At 42.7% G+C, this 14,492-nt stretch overlaps 1 protein-coding gene across 10 annotated transcripts in view; it reads right to left on the reverse strand.

Moving 5' to 3' along the window:
* The window catches only part of mast2 (microtubule associated serine/threonine kinase 2), a 122,306-nt gene that overhangs the window by 69,130 nt on the left and 38,684 nt on the right, over positions 1-14,492 (reverse strand). For 2 of the 10 annotated variants that reach the window (XM_062556338.1, XM_062556334.1), the window contains exon 1: positions 1,353-3,474. The exons of 7 other annotated variants lie outside the window; for them this stretch is intronic. In XM_062556338.1, the coding sequence (XP_062412322.1) occupies positions 1,353-1,391 (39 nt within the window). In that variant the 5' untranslated portion in view covers positions 1,392-3,474. Of the gene's footprint in view, positions 1-1,352; positions 3,475-8,658; positions 8,717-14,492 lie in introns of those variants that run through there. One more of the 10 variants, XM_062556335.1, reaches the window with a different exon arrangement.

The raw sequence follows: 14,492 nt of genomic DNA on the forward strand, positions 1-14,492 counted from the left end.
TGTCTGCACCAAGAGGCACACAGTCACACGTTAGCACATGCACACATGCACATATGCCAGCCAGTTCACATACATTTACATACATTCCAGTCCTCCCTCTCTTTTTCAAAAACATGTGCACACGGGGCACTTGAACAACGCACACACACACACACACACACACACCCAGGGGGGGAGGATGAGCATAGCACACAGAGAAATCTGAACATAAAGTGAAGAACAGAGGAACTCAATGACCTGCAGTGTACATGGAAAGTATCATGTTGGCACACATCACCACCACAACAGCTTTGTCACAAAGGAACTCAAAGCAAGGCATTTATAACAAACAACTAGGCCACACTCACACAGAAACTCAGATACAAACAAATCCCTCCAAGGAAACACCACAAATTACCAAAAACAAAGAATTAAACACAAAACACTCACATACACACTGTATGACATCACAATATCGAGTCGCTTTGGATAAAAGCATCAGCTAAATGACTAAACGTAAGAGTAAACAATATGCACAGTGTTAGTATCAAAACAATAACATTTGTCAAACTGTTTAAAAACACACTGGGTTCATTTACCAGTCAATCCCTCCAGGGGAACAAATTATGCAACGCACCCTCTCAAACATCAGGACGGCATGTTACACAGTCAGACTGGTGCTGCAGCACTTTGTAAATCAGGTTTTTCTTTTTTTTTAGACTGACAGTCATCATAATGAGCTGTGGAATTAGGTAACCATTACAGCTCAGAGGCATGACTAAAGCATGCAACCTTACAGCACAGAACGTTCATGTCACTCACAGTAAGGTGGACAGAAATGAACACATGGGAGTCTAAAGCCTGATCTGGTGGCGCAGCCAGCACATAGTGCAGGTCCACGGTCACAGGCAAATCCGGGTCAGTCCTGCCCGTGACTCAAACTCCAACAACCTCCTCTTTAACAGCACACTGTTCACTGTGCAATGACATCAAACCAAGATGTTGCATTATGCATCGTTCTCCCAATCCACATGGTACAAATCATTATTTTATTTTCAGTGCTGTGATCATGATAGAAGAATGTGATTGCAGTTTATCTTATCCGTGGTGCTGGTGAAGCAATCAGCTTTTTTTTGCCATGCTTGAGAGCACGGCACATGGCTGGAGCCAAAAAAATAAACTGCTTGAAACTAGGAGGAGCTACTAAACACAAAAAAAGAAATAAAAAAAATCCTGACCACATCGTGCCGTGTACGAGATGTGGGAAAGACAAAATATTAGTCATGAAAACTTCTAGAAAAGTTCTACCAATTTAATTTAATAGTAAATTGACAATAGCACAGGAGAGCATGCTTTGCTAGACGGGACTTTACCTGGAGGCCTCTTCTCCGTAAGATGCTGGAGTCATCCATGATGGCCCTTTCTCTATCTCAATCTCTCACACTGCCTCAAGACTGGCTGCTTGACCACCCCCTTAGAGAACCCAAACACCTCTGGCTGTGAGAAAGGGCACACCGGCAGGCACTTGTCAGCTCCTCCACTGGAGTGGCAGAGGTCTGCTACAGCCTGCCATTAACGGGGAGATGAACCTGAAGAGCCAAAATGGCCACGGTGCCAAGTGAGAACTCGGAGATGAGTCAGCGACTGTGAGCTTCCCTAAGAGCTGGCTGGTGCATTCAGAGTAAGACCAGACAAGGTCAGAGCAGATGGCAGTCACGTATTCCTCTGTGCGTGTCTCTGCCTCAGTCCTTGGTGCTTTCACGGTCCTCTTCCAAAGAAAGTTGACGAACCACCGAAATGAACAAAGAACTTTGTCTTTGGTTTCCAAATGTTTTGAATCAATGTTTTTGAAATTCAATCAATGAAACTTTTTTTTCCTGGACTCTGATGGTGTTGACGCTTTTGTGCAAAATACTGAAAGTCTCAAACTTCAACAAAGATTCCTCTGTAGAAGGTAAACACTAGCCAGTTTGTCTCCTCTGTAAATATTCCACAGTTGTCAAAAATGAATAGATGAACGTCCAAAGTGACAGACACAGCTCCAAGAACGTCTCCAAGAACAGACACAGCAGGAGCTATAGGAACACTGCAGGGAGGCTCTGATCAACAGCGGTCTGTTTTCTGTCCTGTCCTGTCGGCTGCTGTTGGCTATGTAAGGTAGTCTGAATGTCATACACAAGAGAGCCTGCAGCTCCTTCTCTTTCACTGCTCCCCTGTCTTTCTCCGTCTCGGTGTGGCGACGAGGAGCCGTTTGGAGCACATGTGTCCCTGAGCTTAACCTCCCTTTTACTGAGCATTCACTCTCCTCATTCATCCATTCAGAGCAGAAGTACACGTCAACCCCCCCGCCTGCCTCCGTCTCCTCCTACCAACACTCTTCCCCACACAGCCAGCCGCGCATCAGCTCCTAAAGACTACAGGCAAGCAGGTCTGTCACTCCTTATCTCGCTCACTGCTGCCTTTATTTCTATGGAAACCGCTGTTGCTGCATAACTCACAGGCAGTATGCAGTAGACGTTAATGATGACAATGGGGCCTCTGGGGGATTCGAAGGAAAAGGAGGGAGAACACTGCTCTCAGACACACAGGTTATAAGGAAGATACAGCCTTCTCTCCAGCCAATAGAATTAGAGCTGTAGAGCTGGTCTGAAGTACCAAAGGCACATCAAAGTAGTCTTCTCTCTCCATCCAGTCCTCCAAGACTCCAAAACAAAGGCAACATTAGGCAGGTCTCCAAATGGCTAAGTTATATGCACCATTTTTTTAAAATGCACTGTTTTTTTTCTTTAACCAAACAGAGTCTTTGATTTGTATTCAGAAAAAGCACATGTCCATCCAAAGAGTCCTGGTCATCTGCATGTCCAGTTCTGTAGTCTCTCTCTTCTGTCCCACAGCTCCTCTTTTCCCAGGACATGAGGGGAAACCAGAGCACACGTGTGAAGCCCACACTCTGAGCTGAGCTGGAGACGGAATGAGCTAGAGGCAGAGGCAGCAGCAGCAGCAGCAGCAGCAGCAGCAGCAGCCCCCCACTGTCACAGTTAACAACTGCACTCAGACCAGCATGGGCGAATTCCTTCCATATGTGCCGACACGGGGGAGGCAGATCTGGTTCAGAGCGACGACTGGCCAAGGGAACGGATTAAGCCAGGCCACGTTCTGGCAGCACAGTGGTTTCACGTGAACAGGTGCAGATCGCAAGTGCATCCTCGTCTTGTCTTTCCTTTTCCTCCTGTTTTGTTATTCTCTTCGTCCTCGAGTCAAGCTTGATGCATACATCTGATACGTGGGGCCAACTGTGCCCCAAGCCAAGTTTGTGAAGAACACAGAGAGAGATACACAAGCACACAGGAGGAGTTGAGAGAGTGAGGCAAGAGCGGCACTCACCCCCTATTCATCCGCTAGCACCATACTGAGCCAACTGCCTGTGTTTGTGACTTTGATGTTGAAGGAACCTCCTCGGCAGATTTCAGTTGCGGCTGGTTTCTCCTCTTCTCTCCCCCCCTCTCTCTGTGTGACCCGCTCCTCCTCTGTGGCTCCAGTGCTTTGGTGGGAGGTGTTTGGGCTGTGTGGTATTTTGAGCTGAGCTATGCGCTGAGACTTGTTCTTTTACTCTCCCTCTCTCTCTCTCTCTCTCTCTCTCTCTCTCTCTCTCTCTCTTTCCCTATTGCTCGCACGCCTACATCCTCCTCCCTCTTATTCACAAGCGTAGGAGCCTTCACAGCACAGAGCAACACTGCTCTGTCTCTCCTATTAGCTCAGCTCGGCTGCCCCGTCGGCCAATGGGACACCAGCAGGAGTCTCTGTATTTGCATAAAATGAATGGGAGTGCAGCGAGGCTCCACCTCTTGTTTTGTCACAGTGCACTCCATCTCTCTTCTCCTTCTATTGCAGCTGCCACAGCCCTGCCCCTCTGAAAATAACCATGGCAGACCTGCCTCCTCTGAAACAGGCAGGCATCTCCACATACACACCAAATAGAAATGCCCTTGTTTCAAAACCCAAATATACACTCAATGCCATACCACACACAAACATTCAAAAACACTGAGCTTTGCTATCCACTTCTTGCATTATGATGAATTAGTAATGAAACTACTGATCTGTAGGCAGCGTCATTAATTATTTAGCAGCTATATTTGAACAGTCAAAGTCGCACTATACTGCTGGATGGCTTGGTTAACAGATTCTGCCTCTCTGTTTTTCTGTCTCTTCCACACAACCGCCAGCTTACCGGTTTCTTCATTTTAGCTAGACAATAAGAGTGTTATCATTCAGAATTTAAATATATCATGTTGAGAGAGGAATAACTAAGTTGGGGAAAAGGCTTTTTTCCCCCCTTCCCATCGTGATGCAGCTTTGTTCCTTGTTCTCAGAGGGGAGAGAGGAACACAGTCGTACGAGGGAAAGGATTAACAGCCCACACATTGGGAAAACTCGTTAGCCATCATCAACGTCACGTTCACTTTCTCTTTCTCAAACACTGGACATGACATCTGGTCAGTTTGTTGTCAAGGAAAAAGGCAGCGAGAGGAGCTATTAAGATGTAGCTGGGATGTGTGTGTGTGTGTGGGGGGGGGGGGGGGGGGGGGGGGGGGGGAGTAAGCACAGGGCGAGAAAGGAAAACAGGCAGTGAAACCAATCACAGATACACAAGGCACCACCAGATAGATACGTTGGCTAGAATGGTGGAAGTCAACACAACAGCAGCAAGAGGCCGATCATTCCTTAACTAGGGATAGAAAACCGTTATAGAGCCGATACATTCATACAGCTCCCTGAGGATCGAGCCTAATGGTGTGACCTTGGTCAGGGGTCAGGTGAGGGAAGGGGGCCAGGTGGGACAGGAAGACGCAAGAATGCAGAAATTTGACACTTGGAAGGGAGTGAAATGGCACACACCCATGCTAGAGAGGGTCCGAGAGCAAGGGGCTTTTCCATTTCTCTTTCCTTTCGATATGCAGAGGCTCTCTTAAAATGTTTGACTCAATTTAAAATATGAGTCATCTATGAACAGTGTTTGTAAAGCCCAAATATTGTCAGGAGTGTACAAGATTGCTGTGACACACACACACACACACACACACACACACACACACACACACACACACACACACACACACACACACACACACACACACACACACACACACACACACACACACACTTTCTTCAATAGCTATACAACAACTTCATCTTTCAATAACAGGACCCAATGCAGTGCAAGGAAACAATCCATGCACACATGTGTACTCCTCGAAGATCACAGTGTAACCTCTAGACTAATTGTTGACCCCATAGTGAAATTTATCGCAGTGTCACACAAGGGTCAAGGGGCCAACAGAGACATGGGCATGCCATGAGAGCAGAGTGAGAGTTTCCATCTCTTATCTCCCCACCTATTTACGGAGAACGTTATCTGTTCCCCCCTCACTTCCATGGCTGCTCGGCCGAGCAGCGACCCGCATTCCCTGCCCCATTTCCTGCAATCAGCTCTGTCTGACAGGAGCTCTGAGGACACCAAGCTAGGTATTTTTAGTTGGAGTTCAGTTCGCACAATAAAACAGAGCATCTGATTTATGATTCAGCGTCCTTATGAATATGGATAACCATGACTGTACTTCCTGACAACGCTCACTCCTGAGGGTGCCATAAACATTTTATGAAGCTCTGCAGTCAAATCCACTTAACTATAGAAGACAAATTTACTGCCGCACACTAACATTAATGTCAGCCAGCTGAAACCGTCCTACTACCAGCCAACAGAACAATTAACCAATACACTGCAACATTTCCATCCATTAACAGACTAACAGTGAAAACCACTTGCACTGAATGGTTCTGTTGAATGGCTGGTAAGAAGATAATACAAGTTATTTATTCAAAAGCCATACTCTTCCATTACAGATTTGAGAGACACTAAACAGAGAAATCATTTTAAAAAAGCCCAGATTAAGGTTGGAATGTTGCACTGCTATTCTGTTTTACTGTTCTGTATAAAATGCCCTAATACAGAAAGGGTCGTTCCACCCTTAAGCTGAAGACAGTCATAGAGCCGATAGGTGTCGGTGTAAATGGAAGAAGAGGAACGGGGGGACAGGGGTATCAGCCTAGCAGCTGACCAAAATGAAGCAAGACACCACTGTGCTGAGTGTGCTCTCATACCACACTGATATACACATCTAGTATTATAAGCATTAATAATGCTTAATAAAGGGTCTACATCTGACCAACGTGTCTCTCTGCCATTTTTATCCATACAGAAAATGCTAAGAAAATCTACAAAGAAAATGATTTACACTCAGAGAGCATGCGTTCCCAACTTGACAGGACACATGGTGTTTATTCACGGGAATCCATTGGTGATGTGCGTCCCTCAGCCTGTTGTGATTTGGCGGCAACATACGTAAATGCAGTGGCTGTTTAGTTTCTAAGCTGAATAACAGATGTGGTGTGAAATGTGATGTGGCCACTTGAAATATTTACACATTTTTGAAAGCCAGTGCTGTGTAATGTGTCTTTCAAGTAACATTCAAAGAGGTCAGTCAGTGTAATGCAAATCGCATTACCTTAATGAAAAAAACACATTAGTGCCCTCACACCAGTAGGATCGGATGGTCTCGTTTCAGGCAGGGCATGCCTGATCGACCACTGCATAATCGCTACATTTACTGCCTTGTATTTAGCCTTTTTTATATATCAATGACCATGTTCATCACAATGTAAATAGATGACCGTAACCAAGCAATTCCCAGTCTCTATAGCAACAACAGCTTCAAAGAAAAAATATACGGCAGAGAATCATATGGCTCTTCTCCACTAAGGACCGAGGCTGGCCCAAGGCTGTCCCCCATTTTTAAACACCAGTGCAAGGCCTCTGTGCTCTGTTTCAATGAAGAGCAGTAACATCGGGGACATTATGATGAATGATGTGAAACTTCAAATTCCTTATTCATGGCTGACATTGCCGAATTTCTCAAGCAATTTCTGATTCTCCAATGAATCTGCTTCTGATGTGGCTTTTTGTTTTGCAAGATTGGTACTCACGGATCTTGCAACATATACCACGTTATAACAGCGTGTAATGGTAAATCACACAAATAAGACACATCATACGATCCAGTGAGTTCATGACTTGGGAATCCTGTTTTAAGGCGACGCATTCAGTGTACGTGTAATAGAGTTTGTGCCAAAGACTGAGCTATAAATGAGTGATGGGTACTGGAAGAGGCCACCTTTTTCTTTTGCAACTAAAAAGACTTCAACCCAGTGCTAGAAGAAGGCTGAAGTAAATAATTAATTTAAAACTGATTTAATGTGAGACAGAGAGCCCCCTCTGCATGCAAAGGATGCCCAGGCTTTAATGGTTTATATTCAAGTCTGAGAACTTTGATACATAAACTCTCATTCTCATGAAAAGCTACAAAAGGAAACGCGTCAGACGTAATCCTCCCACAAAGGTCTGTCCAGTCTCAACTCTCCAGCTTCGTCTGAGAAAATATATCCTTCTGAGAGGGCTCCCTGGTGCTCTTTAAAATCTTGCTTTCCACTTTTGTCCAGCTCAATTGCATCAGCTACCACAAACAACCCATTTCCAACTGACAAAAGCTTCTTGCGTCATAAATTCTGTAGGTTTTCTGATATCGGCAATATTTCAGAATAAAAAAAAAAACCTGACCAGAGGATGTTGTAAACAGACCCTAGCACACAGTGTGAAAGATAATCAAGAGGGAGAATTAATGTGAAATCAATGGGATCCATGCTTCTGGGTAATGAGGCTAATGAGGTATTATGGTGACCCATGAAGCACCAGAGAGGAGGAGGCTGATACATCAGTGAATGATAGACAGTGGCAATGGAGATGGATAGAGACAGGGAGGCTTTTCCAGCAGAAAGCATTTTACTCCACCTCTTGCAAACACAACAGACTGGTCAATGTGGGTTTAAGGGGCTTGAAATTATACATTGAGTAGGTTAACTCAGAGCGAACACCTTTTTGAGGCCAAATATCCATACAACAACAGGGCATACTCAATTCAGATCAAACAATCACATTATGGTGTACATCGTCTTGGGGCTGAACTCAAAATCAATGCATGTACCTTTAAAAGAGAGTAGATTCACAAACAAAGATTCTGCCTCTTTTGAACAGAAAAGGCAATCCATCCAGGAAGCAAAAGAGGAAAACTGGCAATGCCTCCAGCACAAAAATGAACAACAGAAGGGGAAAAAAAAGAGAATCAGTGCCGTCATGGGAGAGTGATAAGAAACTGCTGAGCCAGCTTCAAAGCTCTCAGAGGAGAGATGTTTGAAGGAGAAAAGTAAAAAAAAAAAAAAGAAAAAAAAAACTGCTTGCCTAAACCACAATCCCATCTACTGTCCATTACAGGCTTGGCAGAGGATGTTTTTTATCTTTTGGACCGATGTCAATAGGAGCTCTTCCCCCTTCTTTAACCGACAATGACACGTTGCACAGCGGACACTGAGAGTGATTCGCGAATATATTAACATAATTATTTTGCATTATTATGTCACAGTTTGAGAATTTTACAGTAAAAAATAAATAAATAAATAGCAAATAAAACAAAAAGCGTTGCATGTTCTCAGAGTGTTTAATTGCACCTCGCTATGCTGTCCTAACAAATATAAATCAGATATACCAAACAGCCCGTATCCACATACCTTTTCAAATTCCCTTAGACACTGCATTCAGAGGCTCACAATGCAAAACCCCTCCCAAAGATATAAACGCACAGCTAGTGCGATGGCTACAAGTAGAGAACACTGTACATCATAATAAAGTTCCACCCATAATCTGGGCTCTTCCTTCCTGGGCTCAAACAGCTGATTGTTAGTGCACAACACAAATAAAACAAACTGGGCTTCCTCAGCGTGCTTCATGACCGCTGGTGAAGACGCGACGCCAAAACAGTGTGGCGAGGCTGACGCCAGCACATCCCACTGACCCCTGGCCCACATATCCCCGGTCTGATGGAACATGCAGATACAACGGCATGTGACCAGCTCTTTACAAATGACAGACATTGCACAGATTCAGCCAGGCAAAGGCTGAGGGCCAGAGCACATGCCTCATTTTTTTTAAGCCTTGGCGACGCAAGGTAGCAGTGTGCGGCTTGGTACAAATATATGAGATAAAACATGACGTCACAGTATTGGTTTAATCGTCGGTTTAAATCACAGAATAAATCTCTCGTGATCGTGTTAAAATCATGTTTTGCACAATGTTTACCACAACGATAGCTTCACTGGCTTGCTATGTAAACTACCTTGCAAAAAAATAATAATAATGATAACTGAATATGTGTAACACTAACAAAATGATCTTGTCTTGTCTAACCAAATCCAAGCTTAAGAGTGAGTCCACTTGAGGCAGCTCCGTGTCCAGCACAAAAGCCTTTGAAATACAGGTACAGGCTAATTTGGAGGATACTGAGCAGACCACAGTGGAAACTGAATGCCAGGGCAAAATTCAACAGGGATTAGCAGTTAGTTTTAAATAAATTCACAAGCACCTGGACAAAAGCACTGCGAAAACGGGGAACCGCAGGCTGGGGCCACGGCTTATCAAATGACCAGTGATTTGTGACAGCAGAGTAGTATCAGAACACAACTGCAAGACTGAAAGTAAACTGACCACAAAGTCAATTAAATGTCCCTCTCTTAATCAAAACAGGCTTTCTGATACAAGACAACCAAATTACACAGTGGCGGGAGAGGGCGTATTTCAATAGCCGGAAGTGCCACCAAGTTGACCACCACGCTGATTGGAGTGCTTATAGAAAGTCAACTGCAATGACTTAGCTGGTCTCTAACACAGTCAAGCAAGGGAGGCTTTATCGATAGATTCAGTACTGGTCTATTAAGCGAAGACTAACAAGCAAGTGCTCAAAGTCCATACAGTCTTCTAATCTTTTGATACATGAATGAGTAGAAAAATATGATATTTTCAATATCAATGATATCTATGAGAAAGATATCTAATGCATTCGATATGCAAGCAACATTTACTTTGTAATACTGTATTTGTGAACAGAATCTTTTAGCAACAAAAAAATACATTAACATGGCACAGATAACAATGCACCTAGCTGTAGGCATGACAGAGGGAAACATAATTTTCACTGAAAGTTTGTGCATTCACTCCTCTCAGTTTAAAAGGATTATCTGATTGTGTCATGCTACAAAAACCCTCAGCTCTGTTCATGACACAAACAAATCCATTCAAATACATAAATGTGGGCTGCAAAGCCTTTAAAAGCCACTATACACACTGGTACACAAACAGCGTAGGAAAGCATGTGCACACAAAATGTAGCCAATTAGGATATGTCCACTTGAAAAGGGAAATGAGTGGCCATGGAAAAAAGGATAAACACTCTAACAGCTCCAAGCTTTAGCCATACAGCCATACAGTGTTAACCAAGCTCTCTAGTATCCATGACTGGATACTCATCCTCAATTGGCTAATTTTGCATGCACTGCTTGCCCAGCAACACATCGCTCATCACATTTTGAAGGTCATTTCTTATGAGAACCAATTCATTGTGTCCCTAAAATTGTCAACCTTTTTTTGAGAAAATGATAAAACCAGACAGTCTTATGGGCTTTTGATGAGACTACTAAAAGGTTAACTGCAGTCTGTAGTCTGTATTCTGATTTCTACATCAGCACAACCTGTCACCTTTACTATTCTCACTCATCTTTTGGTTTGGTAGTTGGCAGTGAGTGCCATTTGTAAGATCTGTGTTTTTCTCTGCAAGCCGGAACCATTAGCAAGTAAACACATTTAACACAACATCCTATGGAATAAAATGGTACAAAACTAAATCTTTATCTGCAACCACTAAAGTATTCACTCAGCTGACAGAGAGAGAGAGAGAGAGAGAGAGAGAGAGAGAGAGAGAGAGAGAGAGAGAGAGAGAGAGAGAGAGAGAGAGAGAGAGAGAGAGAGAGAGAGAGAGGTTCATAAGGTCTTACGAAGGTTATTATGTTGACTTTTAGTTTTGTTGTTGCTGTAGCCCATCATGGAGGATAGTAGGCCATTATTACTTCTGCAGAAATTGTGTAATTTCATTGCCATTGGTACTGACTAATACATTTCTGCCACCATGACATCCCTAGGTCAAACTGTAATGTCTTATGTATGTTGTGTAAGTTTGATTGTTGCATTTGTGTATATTTTCAACATAGTATACAACTCTATAACAGGGCCTGTGATTTACAGCAACCTAAATGTGACCTGAACTTTGTCTGATTTTACAAAAAAAAAACAATGGGCATAGATAGATAGATAGATAGATAGATACTTTATTGATCCCCAAGGGGAAATTCAAGGCATCTAGAGAGAGCCAAAGCAAATGCTGGCCTGGTTGTGATCAACTCCTGAAGGGATGCTTTTACATTAGAGCTAATTGTTGAGGATTGGGCTACAATAACCATTAGAGGTAGAGAGCACAATCAATACCAACACTGGATGCTGCATGGTGATGGATTGGTGGTTAAATAATGCGCCATTGAACGAACGTCAGCGAAAGAAAAGAAAACGAATATCATGTAAAGAACCAAGTAATAAGACATATCACATAAAGGAGGCAATTCTGTCAGTGCCGTGGCCTTGAGGAACACAAAAATAGAGGAGAGGGGGATAAAGACAAAAGGCAGACAAAGAGAAATTCTTCTATTACAGTTCTCTGGGAATCATTATAAATGTGCAAAAAAATCAATGAGTACGACTACAGAAATTGAATAGTCTTGTTTGAAATCCCTGTCGCTTTCCCTCTGCCACACTGAGACACGGCCCCTTCCTCACCACCTGCAGTTAATTGGTTAATTAACCAGAATCTCCAGTGTCTCAGCTTCGGGGTAACGTAAGGTAACCATGTCCCGCACGGTGCCCATGTACGTAACACCATTCAGTGCAATTGACACTTAAGCAATAAGCCACTCGAGTCCGAAGTTTACGCTGATTTTGCAGTGGCTCCCTCCTTATCCAGCTTGAATGGACTGTTGGGTTTGTGACTTTGTAAGCTTATATTTTCCCATGTTACTTAAATGTAGTTTTTGTTAAGTATCTTACACGCTCTGTTTAGAGCTTTAGTGTGAACGCCATGTGCTCTCAGCATTGTTCTATGTTCAACTGTTCACATTGAAGCTCATAGGAGTGAGTGATGTGGATTTAATTAGCTTATGTGATACAGTATGTGTTCACTTGCTTATTTTTTTTTCCTTTGTTTAAATCATTGCCATTGCTTATGATTGTGTAGATTGCCTTGTTGATTGATTGTTTGTAGACACCAACAATATCACTCAAAGAAAGTAGTCTGGAAAATAAAATCAAGTTAACTGGAAAAACTGGATTCCCGTGTTTTAATCGAAGCATCATTCTGGCAGCATCCACACCAACCAAATCCCTCTAATATTTTAGACTTGCATTATTGTACAATAATAATCTAAATATACCTGTTTATGACACTTTGTTATTCATTTTGACTTTGACTGGTTTGATTGTTGGTATTGTCACCTGATGAAATGTTATGATGAGCATTGATGAGAAGGAAATAGTTATCTGTTAAACAGCACAATTTGTATCGTTTGCATTTATTGGTAGCATTTCTTACAAAAGTGGCATTTCCCTTGATATCAGTAAGTTTCACATCTTTGAAAGCATGGTTTTGACATATAACTAAATGACAGAAAAGTCAATATGTGTGCATGTATGATCTCTGAGATAAATGCCATACTAGCTTGACTAAAGCCGATCTATCGAGTGGACCATTCCGTTTCAATCAACCGTGTCCACAGTAACATAAAAATAAATGTTAACAAACATAAAATGAAAATGAACAAATTGTTTGTCTAGTACCAATCCAACTCAATAAACCACATTTATCATCAGCACATTCAAATTGGTTACATAAATCCAGCTGTCTTTAATTTCAGCATGAATTATGATCCTTGATGTTTTGCCACTCTTCATTAAACACAAAAAACATTCAAATGAAATAATGGAATATGTAACTATGAAATTCTCTCCTCCACCCAGTTATGTGAACCACAGTGGTAATTCTCTCAGCCAAGAGAGTCAGGTGTGGTTACCCTGCTTCAAGAACTTACAAAAAGAGGTAACACAGAACTTATACAAGACCGCAGCTCACAACCAGAATCAATAAATAACCGAGGACAAACACCACACACACATTTTGTAGGTCTATTATACCCACCACCAGATGTTGCATAAGAAACACACCAAACCTAATTTCAGCCTTATTTAGTTTAACAGCAGGAAATCACAAAGAAGGAAACAGAAAAGTGTGGTAGTAACATCGTACCAATAAGCAACGACCTTTCCCCATGGTTTTACATGCAGAATCTTTCCTGCATATAACATACTGCAGCCAGTAGGTGTGCACAAATCCAAAGGCCTGAAATGTCTCCATTACAACACAAAATGGCAGTTGGGGAGTAACCATATCAGTATTAACCAAAGTACATATAATATGGGTGTACTGTAACCACCACCAGTGTGTAGTTTTTCATGCTATAAGAAAGAGAGCACTCATTTACTGCTTTGTGTCAACAAGCATGTAACAGGACTAAAATCAGTCATCAACATATTTTAAACTAGATGTACCGCATAGCGGTATGAAATATGACTGCTGCTCAGTCCTGTACACAGTCTCCTGCTTATCACACTTGCCAATTTAGGATAGGATAATAGAGACCGATAATACTTTGCTGCATGTACTGTGATGCCAACACGCAGCAAAGTTTTCCAATCTGTAAACGCCTCTCCCTTCCTACACTGGCCAAATAACCACAAATGAATCCTCCTGTTGATTACACTGCAATTTACAGCGCAAAGGAAGGGCAAGAAATGCTGAAAACAGACACCTCTCAGACAAAAGTAACTCCTTTCATTTCAATTCATACTTCTGCCCCAACTGTTTCCACGGCAACCCTCTAGTCTCTGTTGTCCCTGTTTGGAGAAAAAGATATGATCTCACATACTAAGCAGAATGGAATCCAGAAGAGACCGTATGACCACGGTGTCAGTACAACCCACATAATGATAGAGATACTAGAGCCTACCAGTGGTGTACAATGCATTGTAGGAAATCGTTCCCATTTCTTACTGCAAGTCATCCCACCCACCCATCAGCATAAAATGTACACACATACATTCGATTTAGAAAAAAAATCTGTATTATCTTCGCCACTTTCAGAGATACACTGGACTCCAGACATGATCCAGATGTCACACGGGTGGGCTGCATGTGTGAACACAATTGTCCGAATTACTTGACCTTGAAATCACCCAAGGTTTTACACCACCAGCCCCCCAGTACTCCAGAGATTATGTCCAGAGATTATGTGGGTGAAGGTATGTCCGAACACGAAAGGGTAAAACGTGGGTGATTCACACCTTCACCATGTGAATCTGATGGCGTTCTCTTGGCCTACAGTAACCGCAGTTTATTAGGTTATGGCTGTCATGA

This window comes from Sardina pilchardus, chromosome 15 (assembly GCF_963854185.1).
Source record: "Sardina pilchardus chromosome 15, fSarPil1.1, whole genome shotgun sequence".
NCBI lineage: Eukaryota > Metazoa > Chordata > Actinopteri > Clupeiformes > Clupeidae > Sardina > Sardina pilchardus.